Below are 17686 nucleotides of genomic sequence, written 5' to 3' on the forward strand. Positions count from 1 at the left end.
GTAGTATGTCGTCACCATGGAAAGCCTGGTAAAACGTCGTTTAACTGACTGCGATAATATCGCAAGTGATACTAGCACAAAAAACGTAAGTAGTATTGCACAAACTTTCCTTGAATGACTCGTATCGACCTTTACATATGAGCTATACCATAGGTTTATTGTCGTTGTTTAGAAAATTTGTTATATTAAATGTTTCAGTTGCATTTTCTTTGTCCTGTTTTTTCAAAATGTCAATTAAGAATGGGAGAAAAATAGTCAATCATTAGGTAGGTGGGATGTTAAAATCCTCCCCTTCGTGAATTATGAGTAAGAACTTCGGCAAATCCTCGGGTATAACCCTAAGTCTACGCCCTCGTGTAGAATGTCTTTATCACAAATACCTATATATAATAGACACTATCGATCTCAGACGAAAGCTTAGATACTTAACACTATCCCTACCGAAGCGTACGCCAAGAATCCAAGTCTGAGACTGAAATAACCCGAACTCGCTCAGTTACAGGTAACTGATCTTTATATCGCACGTCATAAGTTTCAAAATATTTATGTTCATCCTAGTTTACAAGTAATCCGTCTGGAGCTCCTATTTAATATGGCCTCTGCACTACTGAAGTTTTGTTTACACGTCTGAATGTAGTCGGTGGGATTAGATAAGACATTTGTGTTTATTTGTTCTCATTGTTTGTTTATTTTGTTTTCTATCGTCTTCGTAATGCTAACTGTTTTAGTCTTCGCATGTGTGTTTGTGATAGAAAAGTCAATCAACTGGGATATGATTTAGCGTATAGCATATTATAAAGCTTTAACTTAATGCGTAGCCCTCCTCTAGTCGAATGTCTCTATCCTCAATAACCCGCCAGAAATAAAACAAAACACATTTGTTTAAAACAATATCACTATTATATTTTGTTCCGTCGTCGACTCGTTTTTGTCAATTTAATGAGCTGTGCTGTATATGCGGAAACACGACGTATTGCAAAACATCTAATTTAAGTAGTTCCTCTTTCATTGTTTGAGGAAATAAAAATGTGATCTTCTTTATAAACCCCACAGGTTGTCAATCAAACTTACCTACTAGTAATAAACCTGTTTAAAACTGGTGTTTCAAATACCAAATACCGACACTTGTGTGTTATTTTTACAACATATGCTAAATTTAGCAATTTTGTGAATTGTGTTTTGTAATGAGTAACTTATCTGTCTTCACTTCAGATAGGTACCCCGGGATCCCATGAGATGCGTGCGCATACCACCAGTCGTGTTTCATTCCCAGAAAGGTTCAGACGTAAACAATTTTACCGACCTTATTTTTCCAGATTATACAAAGTGCACACAATAATATCACTCAATAGTGATCGTGCTTTGTTTGTTATTGTTTTCGACACTTTTTGTGAGTTATATTGAGGCTATAATAAGCCTAAACTCACGTGTTTTTTTTTAGCCCTGTACCCTGTGGGGTCAGTGTTGACCACTGTCCATTTGGCGCGAGTGTATTGCCGCCATCTTGCCAGAGGAAAAATTAAAGGACAAATTAGATACCAATCCTCAACCTGAAAACATGGAGAATTTCCAGGCGCCTCGGATGAATCCCGAGATGTGGAGGAAACTAAAAACAGACACAAAAAGTCGGGATATTCGCGTTCAGAAGGCACAAACACGTATCGCGAAAGGTCTTATTCCGTTAGCAAGGTTAATTCATATATTGACTGACGTAAAAAAAAGACAAAGACATTGATGTTAGACCAAAAGCCGACGAACTTTGTAAGTTCTCAATTGACAGTTTTACCCTAATGGGAAGTGCTTCACAGAAGATCAGCCTGCACCGCCGAGACCTGATTCGGCCTGATTTAAACAATCAGTTTGGCTGGCTTTGTTCGAAGTACAACCCGGTCACAACGCAACTGTTTGACGATGACCTACCAAAGGCTATGAAAGACATAAGCGACACTAACCGAGTGGCTCTTAGGGTGAGTTCGGGTGAGTTCGGGTGAGTTCGGGTGAGTTCGGGTGAGCTCGGGTGAGCTCGGGTGAGTTCGGGCGAGTTCGGGTGAGTTCGGGTGAGCTCGGGTGCGGACTATACTGGTGGTAGGAGGGACAATCAAAGAGAGGAAAGTTCCGTGCCCACCCCTACCAGCATGGTTGAAATAGAGGGTATCATCATGACGGTTACAATCATGGTGGGTACAAACAGTCCATGCCACAGATGTCTGGCAAGAAAACATGAACAAAAACTACAAAAAGGGTCAGGAGAAGAAATAAACCCCTGTAGAGAACCAGTCGGTTTATGATGAGGTGAGTAGGCCTAACAATTTCGTTGCCGAAAGTCATGATTGGGATTTGTTTTCGTCAGATATTCAAACAAAATTACACTGTTATGTTCAGAATTACCAAGCAGGTAGTTTGGGTAAACATCTTACTTTTTGGAGGACATTAACATCAGACTTTGTCATATTAGATGCTATCAAAGGTGTCAAACTTGTATTTTTTGACAATCCATCTTCTATGGAAAAAAATTAAACCCTGTTCAGTATACATTTGAAGATCACGAGAAAGAATCTATCAACAATGAAATTATTAAATTGTTGCAAAAAGGAGTGATTAAACAGGTTGAACATACTTCAGGCGAATTTATATCAAACATATCCATCCGCCCTAAAAAAAGATGGAGGTGTCAGATTAATTTTGAACCGAAAAACTCTAAATGAGTCTATAATGTATCGACACTTCAAAATGGACACGCTCTAAACAGCTTTTGGCTTAATGACAAAGGATTGTTTCATGGCTTCCATAGATTGGAAAGATGCTTACTACTCGGTACCTGTATCTGAAATGTATCAAAAATGCCTACGTTTCAAATTTATGGGGAAGTTGTATCAATTTCAAGCACTGCCTAATGGTTTAGCATCCGCTCCTAGAGTGTCTACTAAAATTACAAGGCCATTTTTATCTTCTCTCAAAAAACTTGGAATTTTGAACACAACATACATTGATGAATCACTGCTTTTGGGCGACACATTGCAGGAATGTCGCACTAATGTCATGAACACAGTTTTATTGTCAGAAAAACCACAGGATTTGTTGTTCACCCAGAAAAATCAGTGTTTGAGCCAAGTCAAATTATTGAATACTTAAGTTTCATTCTAAATTCAACAAACATGACTGTTTCCCTGACAAACAAAAAAGCTAGAAAACTTAAACAGGTGTGTGAGCCATTATTAGCCACAGCTTCTCCCACAATACAGGAAGTCGCTCGTTGCATAGGGCTAATGGTTTCAAGTTTTCCGGGGGTTCAATATGGACAATCCCATTACAGATCCCTAGAATATGATAAAATCGAGCATTAAAACATGCAAAGGGCAACTTTGATAGTCATATGTACCTATATCCCATGAAAGAAAGCATACAAAATTTGCAATGGTGGATATAATAATAACCTCTGATGCCTCAAAAGTGGGATGGGGAGGTGTAATATATCAGAACAGGTTGTGCAAAACAGGTACATGAAATTGTCCAAAAGTAGGTGGAAATTGGTCTTTCACTGAGGCTCAAGAACATATTGATTAATTGGATTGAAAGCAGCATGGTTTACAATGCTGGCATTTTGTAAAAAAAAATAACAAATGTACATATCAGACTGAATATGGATAATACCACGGCAATAGCTTATGTGTCACACATGGGTGGTAAAACTATGAAATCTAACAGTCTGGCTGAACAAATGCGGGCTTGGTCCAAGATTAAGAATAAATGGCTGTCTGCAGCACACATCCCAGGTTGTGACAATATAGAAGCTGATGCTGAAAGAAGAACAAAGCCTGAAAATACAGAATGGAAACTGACGCCACAGCTGTTTACCAAACTCAAAAAACGTTTAGGGATGCCATATGTTGATCTGTTTGATAGATTAAATAATCAAACTAAAAAATATGTATCATGAAAGCCAGATCGTTTTGCTTTCGCAGTAGATGTTTTCTCTCATCACTGTCATTCAGGCGAAACTATGTTACAAAATAGATGGACAACCCTGTGACAATAATGTGTATATCAAAAGGTTTATAAAAGGAGTGTTTCAATTACGGCCTACCCTACCGAGGAACAATGTAACTTGGGACCCTGAAGCTGTTTTTGAATATGTTCTCAGCATGGATGTGACAATATTAAAATACCAACATATGCAACAACTGTTATGGTATTAGCACTTTCCACAGGACAACGTGCTGAGAGCTCACATGCATTAAACATCCAGAATGTGACACTTATGGACAAACAGGTGAAAGTTTGATTTGGAGACATCCTCAAAACAAAAAGGCCTGGATTGCACCAAAGTGAAATAACCCTGGAAAGGTTTAATGAAACTAACCTGGTGTTATACAAACATTAAGAGAATACATTAACAGAACAGAGTTGTTGAGGGACAATTCTGAGAAAACGGGCAAGCTTTTTATAAGTTTTCATAAGCCGCACTTGCCAGTCTCAAAATCAACCATTTCCAGATAGATAAAAGATATTATGCTCAAGGCAGGGATTGATATGACAATATTTGCTCCGCACAGCACTAGCGCGGCATCAACATCAGCATCAACATCAGCAGTCCATGTCCCTACTCAAACAATCCTCAATACTGCAGGCTGGTGTAGTGACTCAACATTTGCAAAATGTGTACAATAAGCCTGTCGGTAGCAGTACTCAATATCAGCTAAACTGATGTCTAGAGTTTTGATACATATGTATATTATTGTGAGTGGTTAATGATCCTTGTCCCGCTGCCAACTAAAACGGTTCACTGGAGTTTGTGTCCATACAATAACCCACCTCCCCTTCATTTCGTGTGGATGATATTGTAACTCTGCTGGGTAGAACGGCAGTATGATATTCGTAGGTCCACACTTTGAATACTGGGCCGTTTCCGTTTATCACGGTCCAAACGGTTAAACCTGTTGGACCAGAATTGTTCGTGTATGAAATAAGGTCGGACCCAGTAAGCTGATGCCTTGACAAAGCCTTGCAAGGCCTGCATAGATATGTGCAAGTCCGCCAGGATTTTTACCCAAAAATGTTACATTTAAAAACGAAGGTACCGGTTGTTCCGTATAAACGAACAGGCCCCTGGTCTAGCCCATCGATTTAAATCATCAAGGTACGGATCGATCGTTGTATTAGAGTATAGATCCACACCGTTCAATGTAAGGTACTATTTTGATATTGATGTTGTTTACTGCAACTGATTATATTATATATACTGATTATATATATGAATGGTGTTTATTTAACAAAACTATTTTCAGACTTGTCAATATCGGGATACAACTATCAACATGCATATAGATCACCTGTCACCACTTTATTCAAATATCATTTTCATATTCATTATGTAAATAAACAACTACGGGGAGGTAACTCGAATTTGTGAAGATTTCACTGTTGATATAACATTATACACCGTCTTCGACGTAACGACAGTTTAAATGGTTAATAACCATGTATTATTGGACATTTCAACATGCGCGTGCTTGTTTTATTTTCCAACCGACCATCTGTCTTCCAAAAAACTCCCTTGCAATTGCCAAATTGTCAAATAAAGGTACGCCCATTTGATTGTGTATGCATTAAAAGATCTGCTAACGTTCCTAATTGACAGTGTTTGCTGGAAGTAAACAAAAATGTTCAGGACTTGATTTACCTATACTTATTAAGTAGTTATGTTTAATCGAACTTCTATCAAGTGTAACGGAAAAAAATATTAAATTGTGTTATAATATCATACTCTAGTTGTCAGTACATTTCCACATAATTGCATGTCTAAAATGCTTAAATACCGCCAATGATCAAGACTAAACGGAGAAAAATATCTAACCGATAGAACGTTTCAAATCCTCTTGAAGATAATGTTTTATTACATTTCTAAAGAGTTTGTACTCTTACTTGTGTAGGGTGGCGGCGGTGAATCAGTTCACCTGCTAATTTATTTGTCGTATAAGTTTAATTTCTATAGTTATTGTTACAACATATATCTGTTTTATGTGACAGGTATCAGGTCCAGTACGTCAGGACAATGTAACAGCCAAGTAACACCCAACAAGGCTTAGTTCTTACGGTGTACTATGTAAATATCTTCATAAAACGGCGACAATCCTACAGATGTTATGTTAACAATGGGCACCAGAATACATTGTAATGGATCTGATAATAATAACCCTTACAATAACCCATATATCCATACACTCAGTGCGTGAATGATGTGCCCCTGTAAAGGGCATGTTTATACTGTGATAAATAGATTTTTTTAGTGTAAACTGAATTGTTAGCTCGTTTGCTTGGGTATTTCGCATACTCTTAACATTAATTTAATTTTAATTTATAAGGTAATGGTGGAATCCACAGATGGCGGGGTCATTTAAGGGCTATTTTAAAGTGTCATTGCACTGACAAATATCATTACCTGTACACAGTAGTATGACCGTCTACAGGTTACATTATTCACACGGGCTTAGCAGAGGTACCTTTAGAGACATGCCGCGAAAAAAGAAACAGTTAGCGAGAACTCGAATAGACCTACCCTCTCTCTACCCTAGACAATGTACATAGCATGTTGCGTAATTATAACATGTTCGATATAAAACGTTTTCCTTTCAAAGATTTAATCTTTTATGATATTAACATTTGGGCATTGCATTTTATTATATAACTGTTAAGTACTTTTATTTTTTCGACCAGAACGGTAATGTTTGAGGCCCAAGTTCTTACTTAAGGTATAGGCTACATGCCTGTAGATTTTGAAGTATTTTTGTTAATGAATATAACGATTAATCTGAAAGGTCTAAAGCGTTTCTATAACATGACCTCGATTAAAACAGGAACAACATCATTACTAAAATCCTAAAATATTTCATTTAATACGGTGGCATTATTTCTTAGAATCTTAACAAATGTAAGGAACATACTTAAGAGGTCAAAATGTTGACATTTTAAGGATCAACATTACTTCGCTCAAATATGTAGCTATTGATCATACCTTGCGGAACTCTAATGAAAAAAAATGATAAATAAACAAAACAAATAAACAAAACAAACAAACAAAACAAATAATCAAAACAAATAAACAAAACAAATAAACAAAACAAAACAAATAAACAAAACAAATAAACAAAACAAAACAAATAAACAAAACAAATAAACAAAAAAAATAAACAAAAAAAATAAACAAAAAATAAAATAAACAAAACATATAAACAAAACAAAACAAATAAACAAAACAAATAAACAAAATAAATAAACAAAACAAATAAACAAAACAAATAAACAAACCAAAGCAAAAGAATCGACATCAGTGTTCTAAGAGTATATTTACTGACTAGCTTTGCTATTTACTGACTAGTTAGGTATTTACTGACTAACTAGGATATTAACTGACTATCTGGGATATTTACTGACTAACGAGGATATTAACTCACTAGCTATGATATTTACTGACTAGCTATGATATTTACTGACTAGCTATGACATTTATTGACTAGCTATGATATTTACTGACTAGCTATGATATTTACTGACTAGCTATAATATTTACTGACTAGCTATGATATTTACGTCATCAATGATAGTTGCATTACATGACAAACAGCAACCAGCATGGCCGGAATTAGGAAACCTTACAACATTTGTTTAAATTTAGTTACACAACTTATACAACACAGTCAACTCAACATTGTGAATGATCTGTTGTATACTCGGAGTATATAATACATGCAAATCAGATAGTGTGTCATAAATAAACAAATTTAAATACAACATGTCTAACTAAAACATTTACAAAAGTGATATTTATTTAATTCAGTGAACAATTCACACAGTAATCTTGATCATTTACATGTACCTTGATTAGTCTATGTATAAAAGAGGGATTTTAAATATGTTGGACTATTTAAAAACAATCGCCAACTCTGCCAAATAAGTAACCTCCTTATCTGAAGTACAATTTGTTATATTATAATTCTCATTTATTTAAAAATCATTTTATATATTGAGGACAGCCGTCCACCATAAATAAGACCTTTGTATAACATGCAAAAAGCTATTGAGCACCCTAAATAATTGCATGTATCCCGTTGACTTTTTCTTAGAGTTTACAATTTTTAAACTAGCTATTTTCTTTCAACGTATGTGTGAAATACAGGTTTTGTGTTGATATTCGTTGTAGTTTGCACATGTGTACCAGAGGTATACAAATAAGAAACGAAAACAGTTCTACCTCATCGTATGTATCGACCGTCCTCTTATGTGAGTCGTTGCAACAATTATGGTTATATATTATACAAACAGGTTCATTTGAGATTCCATTGGTTATCCTCCCGTGCGGAGGTTTAGGGGATAATACGTTGTTTTTCGTGTCTATACAGGCGGTTAGAACATGAATTATGGTTTGAACTCGAGACCGCCAGGTCGAGAGTTTAAACCAAATTTCATGTTCTAATCGCCAGTATTGACACGAAAAACAACGTACTATTTCCATTTTACACACCTTAACAAACATACTACGCTAATACGTTTAGACAAATTGTATTACCTTGCTACAAGTACGTAGTAAAATATTCTGTGCCCTGTGCTGGCAACGTGCCATTCTAAAGCGGACTGACCAATCAGAAAGAAAATTTCAAAACTCGATCATTTGGCTCCGCCCATACTGGCGATCGCTCGATCTGTATGGCGACGAGGCCGAATATTTGGATTGTTCGTGAACGTCCTGTTACCAAAGTTTATACGACACATTTGGATTAATATTGATCAAATTCTCTCATTTCCATTTCAGTATGTATGCCAATCTGTGCGTATCGACAAAATCGGTGATTATTTGTTTAGATTTGTGAAGAGTTTTGTGTAAATTCATACGACACATGTGAAATGTTTCATTTGATATCGGATCTAATTAGATGCCTTCACACGAATGGAACGAATTTTTCAGTAATAAATGGAGGTAAGAACAAGCAATGTTTACTTTTGAATTTTTCATTTATTCAGCAAATACATTTCATCGGCCCTTTCTGTTCTGTTTTCTGCTAGACTTATCAGCAGGATTTCGCTAAGAGGGAGCTTGACGCCATTTTTGTTTTTTTAGAAACGGGGCGTGGCTTAAGTACGATGGGAGGAGCTTAACACGATTGATTATGATTCTCTCGCAGATTAGAGCATGGTCCGTATCCAATCAAAACACGCGTTGCAAACGAATCGTGTTAGAATACCGTTTATATGATAGTTGCGCGTAACGTTTTACATCGATGTTGAAGAAATTCCATTCACTTCTCGAAAACGCTAAATTATATATAACGTGAAATCGAAATCATGCGTAAGTGTAACCATGAATATAACCATAAGTTTATAATCAGTGTGACTGTAGATGATTTCTATATAGCATAACACCTTAAGTAGTTTATACTTAAATTTCCTATAATAACAAAGGGTCCTATAAGCGGCATATTCCAGTCAATGTTCCGTATTGATGTGTTTTCAATGCTTGTTGAGGCGGCGCTCGGTGAGACTCGTGTTGGTGGTTTTTCTCTCAATATCCCTCAGGGCTGCTCATGGTCGTCATAGCTAAGTGATGGTGTCTCTAATTGGCCCTCAGGTTGGCACTCAGCTGCCAAAATACTGCTGATGCATCTTCCAAAAAAAACCTCAAGGTGGCCATCTATCGTCAGAGTTAAGTAATAATGTTGTTCATTGTCCCTCGTGACAGCGTTTGATCTTTAGATTTTAGTGTTAATGTGTTTTGTTATGTCTGTCGAGGCGAACCTCACACCCCCGTGCAGCTCCCCCAGTCCATGCCCTGAAAACAATATCATCACGTTTTCATCTTTTTAATCTTTGAAGGAAATGATAAAAAGCAACTTGTCTAAGTAGTCACATAGATGTTTATTTAATCTGGTAATTTAAACGGATGGAATTTGTGTTTCCAGATAATCCCTTTTAATAATACTTAGTTAAAATCATTTCAAGAATAGGAATAAGAAGTTAAGAATATCAATCCATCGATTATGTTTACATTCCAATGTTCCTTCAACCAGATGTCAGTATTTCTACTCGTAACGGATATCTAAAGATTAATTCTGCAGAACGTTTACGAGTCACAATACGTTTCCACAGTTCGTTAAAGGAAGTATTACAATACGAGAATTCCTTTATGGAATACTGAATGAAATGCAAGGTAACCAGATGTGGTGGCGAGACTGCCTGTTTGTTATTACTATTCTCCAACTCACGTACATTTGTGTACAATATTACATTCAATATTTAAGTTAAAACGGATAGAAATCATTGTTGTTTAGATGAGGTCTTTGTCAATAAAAGGCGATTGTTGTTGGTATACGGCCAGCCTCGTTCCATCCTCGATATCCAGGGGTGTAGAGAGCGAAAGTGGTTGTAACCCCTAGATATCGAGAATGGCCTCGTGCAGGAAGTGTTCGTGTTTAAGGATACATGTTACGTCACTGACAATTCTATCTTCTTTCCAAAAGGGAAAGAACCACTTTCAAATTTACATCATGATAATATGATTTGGGTCGTGTTTTCGTGATTAACTGACGACCTAATTCCATTATACATACAGTCATCAGTCACACACATATCAGTAAAAGTTGATGAATAAATGAAAAAATGGATTTCGTACTATCGAAGCATTTAACCTTTATCTACACTAATGTATATCTCACTATTCCCGACTCCGTTCATTGGTACTTTCATTAGGTTTCAATAATAAGGAAAAACATATTTTCTCGATATGTTTCAACGAAGGGTCTATTATACACTAGTTTATAGTCTAATTGTTATTTAGTAATGACGTAAACATAATTATCATAATTTATTTCAGACATCAAAAATCCTAACAACAGCTTAATGGTTACCAAAATATTGTCTTTTTAACCAGCGTCAGACGTAGCTGTCAGTGACGTCGGTAGTTGAAATGCGGTTGATATTTACCTACATCGCGGATTTTCTTCCGATGTCTTCTTTTGATGATTTTTCTAAAAGAAAAAAACATTTATCATACATACATACACAAAGCAATTATGTCTACATATATCCTACATAAATACACAAAACAATTACATCTCGACATATCCTACATAAACACCCAAAGCAATTATATTTCCATATATCCTACATAAACACCCAAAGCAATTATATCTCCATATATCCTACATAAACACACAAAGCAATTATATCTCCATATATCCTATATAAATACACAAAGTAATTACATCACCATATATCCTACATAAATACACAAAGCAATTATAACTCCATATATCCTACATAAATAAAATAAAAAGCAATTATATTTCCATACATCATACATAAATACACAAAAAAATTATATCTCCATATATCCTACATAAATACACAAAGCAATTATATCTCCATATATCCTACATAAACACCCAAAGCAATTATATCTCCATATATCCTACATAAATACACAAAGCAAGTATATCTCCATATATTCTACATAAATACACAAAGTAATTACATCTGCATATATCCTACATCAATACAAAAAGCAAGTATATTCCATATATCATTCATAAATACACAAATCAATTATATCTCCATATATCATTCATATATACACAAAGCAATTATATCTCCATATATCCTACATAAATACACAAATCAATTTTATCTCCATATATCCTACATAAATACACAAACCAATTATATCTCAAAATATCCTACATAAATACACAAAACAATTATATCTATATATATTATATCTCCATATAGCATACATACATACACTTTATATGATCAGACTGATTATCAATGATATGAACTCGCAGTTAGGTGCGATAATAGTGATACAGGATGTATCCGAGATGTATATCTATCAATAATGTAATCTTGCTTGTAACAAGTATTTTCTTTGGCTTAAAATTTATGTTATCAGCCCATAACGTAAAAAAATGACATCGCCGTTTGTAACGTGCTTTTGATTGGCTTATACAACGGAATAATAATTTGTAAGAGAAAAGAGTCCACCAATAAAAGGGGATTCCCACAGGGAATGTGTATATTAGATTAAATTATAAGGATTGACTTGAATATAGTTTTGATGTTATGGAGATATACATCTCCATAACATGAACAATATATTCAAGTCAATCCTAAATTGACAAAAGCTTGCACAGCTAAACAACTTTTATGTTGCATTAACAATAAAACCCCATATAAAGAGTGATCAGTTTCGGCGATTCAATGCAACTTCCAGTTTTTGCAATGGCTTTTACACATTCCTCTAAGTTGATAATATCTTCACCTCCCAATACAGAGCTTGAATAAGGCACAAAGTAGTCTGATCTAGTCCTTATATAAAGGTGATGTGACGATTTTCTCTTTTGGACATTATCATACCTATTGACTGGTTTCTGAGCAGAGCAGAATAAAAACATGCCCAATTCAATATATCGCGAACTACATTGTTAAACTTTAAAAGAATAGATAAAAACACAAGTTTCTGTCTTCCTTGTAGTTGATATTACTGGGAAAGGGAGAATCGTGTATGTTGTTTCTGATCGTCTAGGGTCTGATAAACAAGGGACGAAAACATTATAATGTAGACACCTCATTCACACATGATAACCTTACCGCTTTTTCTTGACTCTAAACACAGACTTTAGATCTTCACATGTTAGCTGTCTGAGGAATCCGTGCGCATAAGCCAGGTAAGAAAACGCAGCTGTGGCGGTGACCGCGGTCATACAGAACACGGTGAACCAGGCAATGTTAGGGGGATACTCGAAGAAAGTGGCGTACCTCTCCGTCGTGGACGTGGTTGGTACAGTGGTGGTTGCATATACAACGACATTTATATCGGCGGTATCTGTGGACGGCAAAGAATATGCTTTAGACGTACTTATTCCGTCTTTTCGTATTGCAGAGTTATCTGCCCTTGTGAGCAGGTATTGATTGTTACGTCACTTGTTTGTGAGAGTAACGTCATCAATTTTTGAGAAAACTACGTAATTTTCTCACACAAACCAATGACGTCACAATCAATGCCTGCTCACAAGAGAAGCTAACTCTTCAATACGCAAAGACGGAATATTGGCACGTGCATATTTCCACGTACGACAACAAAGTTATGATTTAGCACTAAAATTACCTACACACAGAAATATAACTATCATATAGCTAACGGTAATCATAAAGGAGCACTCCAAAAGTGCTGTGATAAGTATGTGTACAATAGTGTTTTATTAATTAACCCTGACTCTGTTAATCAGAGTATCGTCCTTAAGAAAAGGTCTATAATCATAATATTAATTTGTTTTACTGATTTCTGATACCACACTGTTATATGAATCTAATTTAGATGTCTATTATGAATTTTGTATTTTAGAGTGGTTAATCATACACGTAACCTTCGATAAAAAGCATTCTGTTTTTTTTGATAATGCAAACATTATTTTTTAAATGATTAAGAGAGATATCCCCAATTCAAATTATCAAATGTGTAAAAACATCCTCCGTTAATTCCGAAATAAATGTTTTATTTTTTGTAAATTGAATTCATGTGATGTGAGTTGTATAATAAATATCACATGCATGTTTTTTTCTGAAGGATTGTTTATTGGTCGATATAGCTGTAAATAACTTACATATTACATCACCCGGATATTACCTGTCAGGCCACCGTAGTCGGTCACATTGGCAGAAAATGAAAAATATGTCCCATCTCCAAATGACGTAAGAAATCTGTTGATGTATAGGTTCCCTGTCCCGGTTACCCCGAAGTACGATTCGTTGAGGGAAGTTTGGTCCAGCGTATAGCTAATCGCCCCTAAAACAGATCGTTGACAGTGTTCATATCACAAAAATGACAGCTCGTCAGTGACATTCACAATAACAGTTAACACCAGTAAAGATCTGGAGACCACTTCTGTTATGAGAGGAACTGTGTTAAGATACCACTTCTAAAACTCCGTTACAATTATATTCCAGGCTAAATGAGTCTGTATAATGTGACCGCCTCCAGTAAGAGACCATTGTATGTACATGTACTTCATAATGTGACCGCCTCCAGTAAGAGACCATTGTATGTACATGTACTTCATATTGTGACCGCCTCCAGTAAGAGACCATTGTATGTACATGTACTTCATAATGTGACCGCCTCCAGTAAGAGACCATTGTATGTTCATGTACTTCATAATGTGACCGCCTCCAGTAAGAGTCCATTGTATGTACTTCATAATGTGACCGCCTCCAGTAAGAGACCATTGTATGCACATGTACTTCATAATGTGACCGCCTCCAGTAAGATTCCATTGTATGTACATGTACTTCATAATGTGACCGCCTCCAGTAAGATTCCATTGTATGTACTTCATAATGTGACCGCCTCCAGTAAGAGACCATTGTATGGACTTAATAATGTGACTGCCTCCAGTAAGAGAACATTGTATGCACTTCATAATATCGTCTCTGGGTAGAGGTTCAAATATATCATATTCGACAACAATTTGAGGAATGCCTTGTGATTAATAAACTTTCTTGTATTAACATATACTATTTATCCTGTTTACCATTACAAACTATGATAATCTTCATACCGTCAAACCCTTATACCAAGATCACCCTGGCGAAGTCTAGATAGCGGTAATCAAAACAGAGGTGGTCTCCTCACCAGATTGACAGTAACCCTGACCCTACCTATATATCATGTTCATTAGAGTTATCATTGTTGTATCCAATCTCTAGTTATCCATTGCGCTGAGATGATATTCGGAAGATCCCCCACCCCTACTCACTGCATGATTCGAAGTGGTGCCTTTTAAGACAACTGTCCACAAATGCGTTGCGACTTTATCAATTCCCAGACAGAACAAATATCTTCCGAATTTTGACATATTTTTTTCTTAAATTTTTCGGAGTAGTTACTGTCCTTAAAGCAAAGACTCACCATAAATACCCAGGTCCCCGTCCGAAGCCGCTATACTCCCAATCGTATCGCCAACGTTACCGTAAATGGTCGCGTATAATGTATATGACGCATGGGCGAACGACGGGATATGGTCGTTGACGTCATTAATTGTGACTATGAGTTGTGACGTATCAGTCAGCTCGCCGTCCGATACAGTGGCAATACAGGTCAAAACTGACGCCGTACCTACAACGTCAAGGTCGTACGTTCCACTCAAGGTCACCGCGCCTGTACTGGAATCCATTGCAATGGCGGGGCAGTCGACAGTGTAGGATTGTGTGGCGCCGACATCCGGATCAGTCACCACAAATCCTGGGCTACCAAAGCTCTCCCCTGCCTGTTACAAACACGTACAAATTTGATATATTATCTTTTGTGATATATTGTTAGCTCTCACTGATAATTGTAAATTATCGTTGATAATAGTTAATTCTCATTAATACAGTGTAAATTCTCATTAATACGTTGTAAGTTCTCATTAATACAGTGTACGTTCTCATTAATACAGTGTAAGTTCTCATTAATACATTGTAAGTTCTCATTACTACAGTGTACGTTCTTATTAATAAGTGTAAGTTCTCATTAATACATTGTAAGTTCTCATTAATACAGTGTACGTTCTCATTAATACAGTGTAAGTTCTCATTAATACAGTGTAAATTCTCATTAATACAGTGTAAGTTCTCATTAATACATTGTAAGTTCTCATTTACACAGTGTAAGTTCTCATTAATACAGTGTAAGTTCTCATTAATACATTGTCAGTTCTCATTCATACAGTGTACGTTCTCATTAATACAGTGTAAGTTCTCATTAATACATTGTAAGTTCTCATTTATACAGTGTACGTTCCTGTACACTTGTTACACTCAAGAAGTTATTTTTGTGTTACACAATAAAACAGAACTTGTTGTGATGTCATAATATGTCCATGCAAATAAAGCGTTTCCTCTAAAAGACGTTTCACTAATAACAACATATTGACATACAGCAATGTGCCAAAAGTCTATCGAACAACATTAATTTCCAATTAAATATCAGCAGAAAAACTAGTTAATGTTTTAAATGATGTTAAAATTACGTAGGATGGTTTAAAAATTAATTCATGAAATTAGTTGAAAATAGGCAATTCACATAAACTCCAATCGGAAAACAACGTGAATTTTGTCACGACACTGTCTGTTGAAAAAATCACAAAATGACAACCATGTGTAAATTTAGCCGTAATTACAGTTCAGAAATTTCTGAAACTCTGGTGAAATATGAACAAAGAAAACATTAACATTTAGATTTTTGAAAAAGTACGAGAATAGGACCAGGTGCTAAAGCAAATTATAAATGGTGGGAGAGCTATAGTCGTGAATAAGTATTGAGTAATTTACTGTCTTGAGACTAATTTGCATGTTCGGTTATGAGTAGAATCAGGTCAGGCTTGTCAAAAACAGAGTGGTAGTATACCGAACTGATTCTGTAAAAACAGTCAACATTTAACAATTTAGATATCAACATGTAATACAGTTTCTTGCAAATGGATCGGTTAATTTGACTGCGGGATATATGAGTCGGTTCATTTGACTGCGGGATATACTGTTTGGGTCGGTTCATTTGACTACGGGATATATGGATCGGTTCATTTGACTGCGGGATATATAGGTCGCTTCATTTGACTGCGGGATATATGAGTTGGTTAATTTGACTGCGGGATATATGAGTCGGTTCATTTGACTGCGGGATATATTGTTTGGATCGGTTCATTTGACTGCGGGATATATAGGTCGGTTCATTTGACTACGGGATATATGAGTCGGTTCATTTGACTGCGGGATATATGAGTCGGTTCATTTGACTGCGGGATATATTGTTTGGGTCGGTTCATTTGATTGCGGGATATATAGGTCGGTTCATTTGACTGCGGGATATATGAGTCGGTTCATTTAACTGCGGGATATATGAGTCGCTTCATTTGACTGCGGGATATATGAGTTCGTTCATTTAACTGCGGGATATATAGATCGGTCCATTTGACTGCGTGATATATGAGTCGGTTAATTTTTACTTTGGGATATATGAGTCGGTTAATTTGACTGCGTAAAATATGAGTCGGCTAATTTGACTGCGGGATATATGAGTCGGTTCATTTGACTGCGGGATATATGAGTCGGTTAATTTGACGGCTGGATATATGAGTCGGCTAATATGACTGCGGGATATAGAGTCGGTTGATTTGACTGCGGGATATATGAGTCGGTTGATTTGACTGCGGGATATATGGATCGGTTCATTTGACTGCGGGATAAATGGGTCAGCTTATTTGACTGCGATTGACTTATATATTTTTTTCTTACATTTCCTTCATTTCCGCTGACATAGTAGATCGTACTCCCAAATACTGGAGCTTCGTTAACTTCTATGACGTTAACAGTGAACGTTGAGTAAGTGTCTGTATCTGTGCCATCAGTCACTGACACATCCAAAGTAAAACTTGTATTCGTCAAACTCTCGTAGTCTACAATGGTGGACGACGACGTGGATAGCAAGCCAGCTGGAAGGCAACAAACATGATTAAGGATGTAGAGACAGCGGAACAGCTTTAAGTAACTATAAAACTTGAAAAAATTTCAAATTAACCCCGCACTCTCGAGTATTCCCTAGCAATTTAATGGTAACCACGTCATTAAAACTCAAAACCTATGAGCAATGGGCAGAATATGA

General features: G+C 36.1%; 1 protein-coding gene across 1 annotated transcript; it reads right to left on the bottom strand.

Annotated features, from left to right (window-relative positions):
* Positions 1-9015: 9015 nt before the first annotated feature.
* LOC110452861 (cadherin-87A-like) lies at positions 9016-17456 on the bottom strand. The gene is made up of 6 exons (XM_021501583.1): positions 17320-17456; positions 14954-15311; positions 13673-13831; positions 12637-12871; positions 10972-11015; positions 9016-9820 (listed from the first exon to the last, which is right to left on the bottom strand). The coding sequence occupies exons 2-6, from the start codon at positions 15216-15218 to the stop codon at positions 9741-9743; spliced, it is 783 nt and encodes a 260-aa protein (XP_021357258.1). The 5' UTR covers positions 15219-15311; positions 17320-17456; the 3' UTR covers positions 9016-9740.
* Between the last annotated feature and the right edge of the window lie 230 nt (positions 17457-17686).

Source organism: Mizuhopecten yessoensis, unplaced genomic scaffold (genome assembly GCF_002113885.1).
Source record: "Mizuhopecten yessoensis strain PY_sf001 unplaced genomic scaffold, ASM211388v2 scaffold6919, whole genome shotgun sequence".
NCBI classification, from domain to species: domain Eukaryota; kingdom Metazoa; phylum Mollusca; class Bivalvia; order Pectinida; family Pectinidae; genus Mizuhopecten; species Mizuhopecten yessoensis.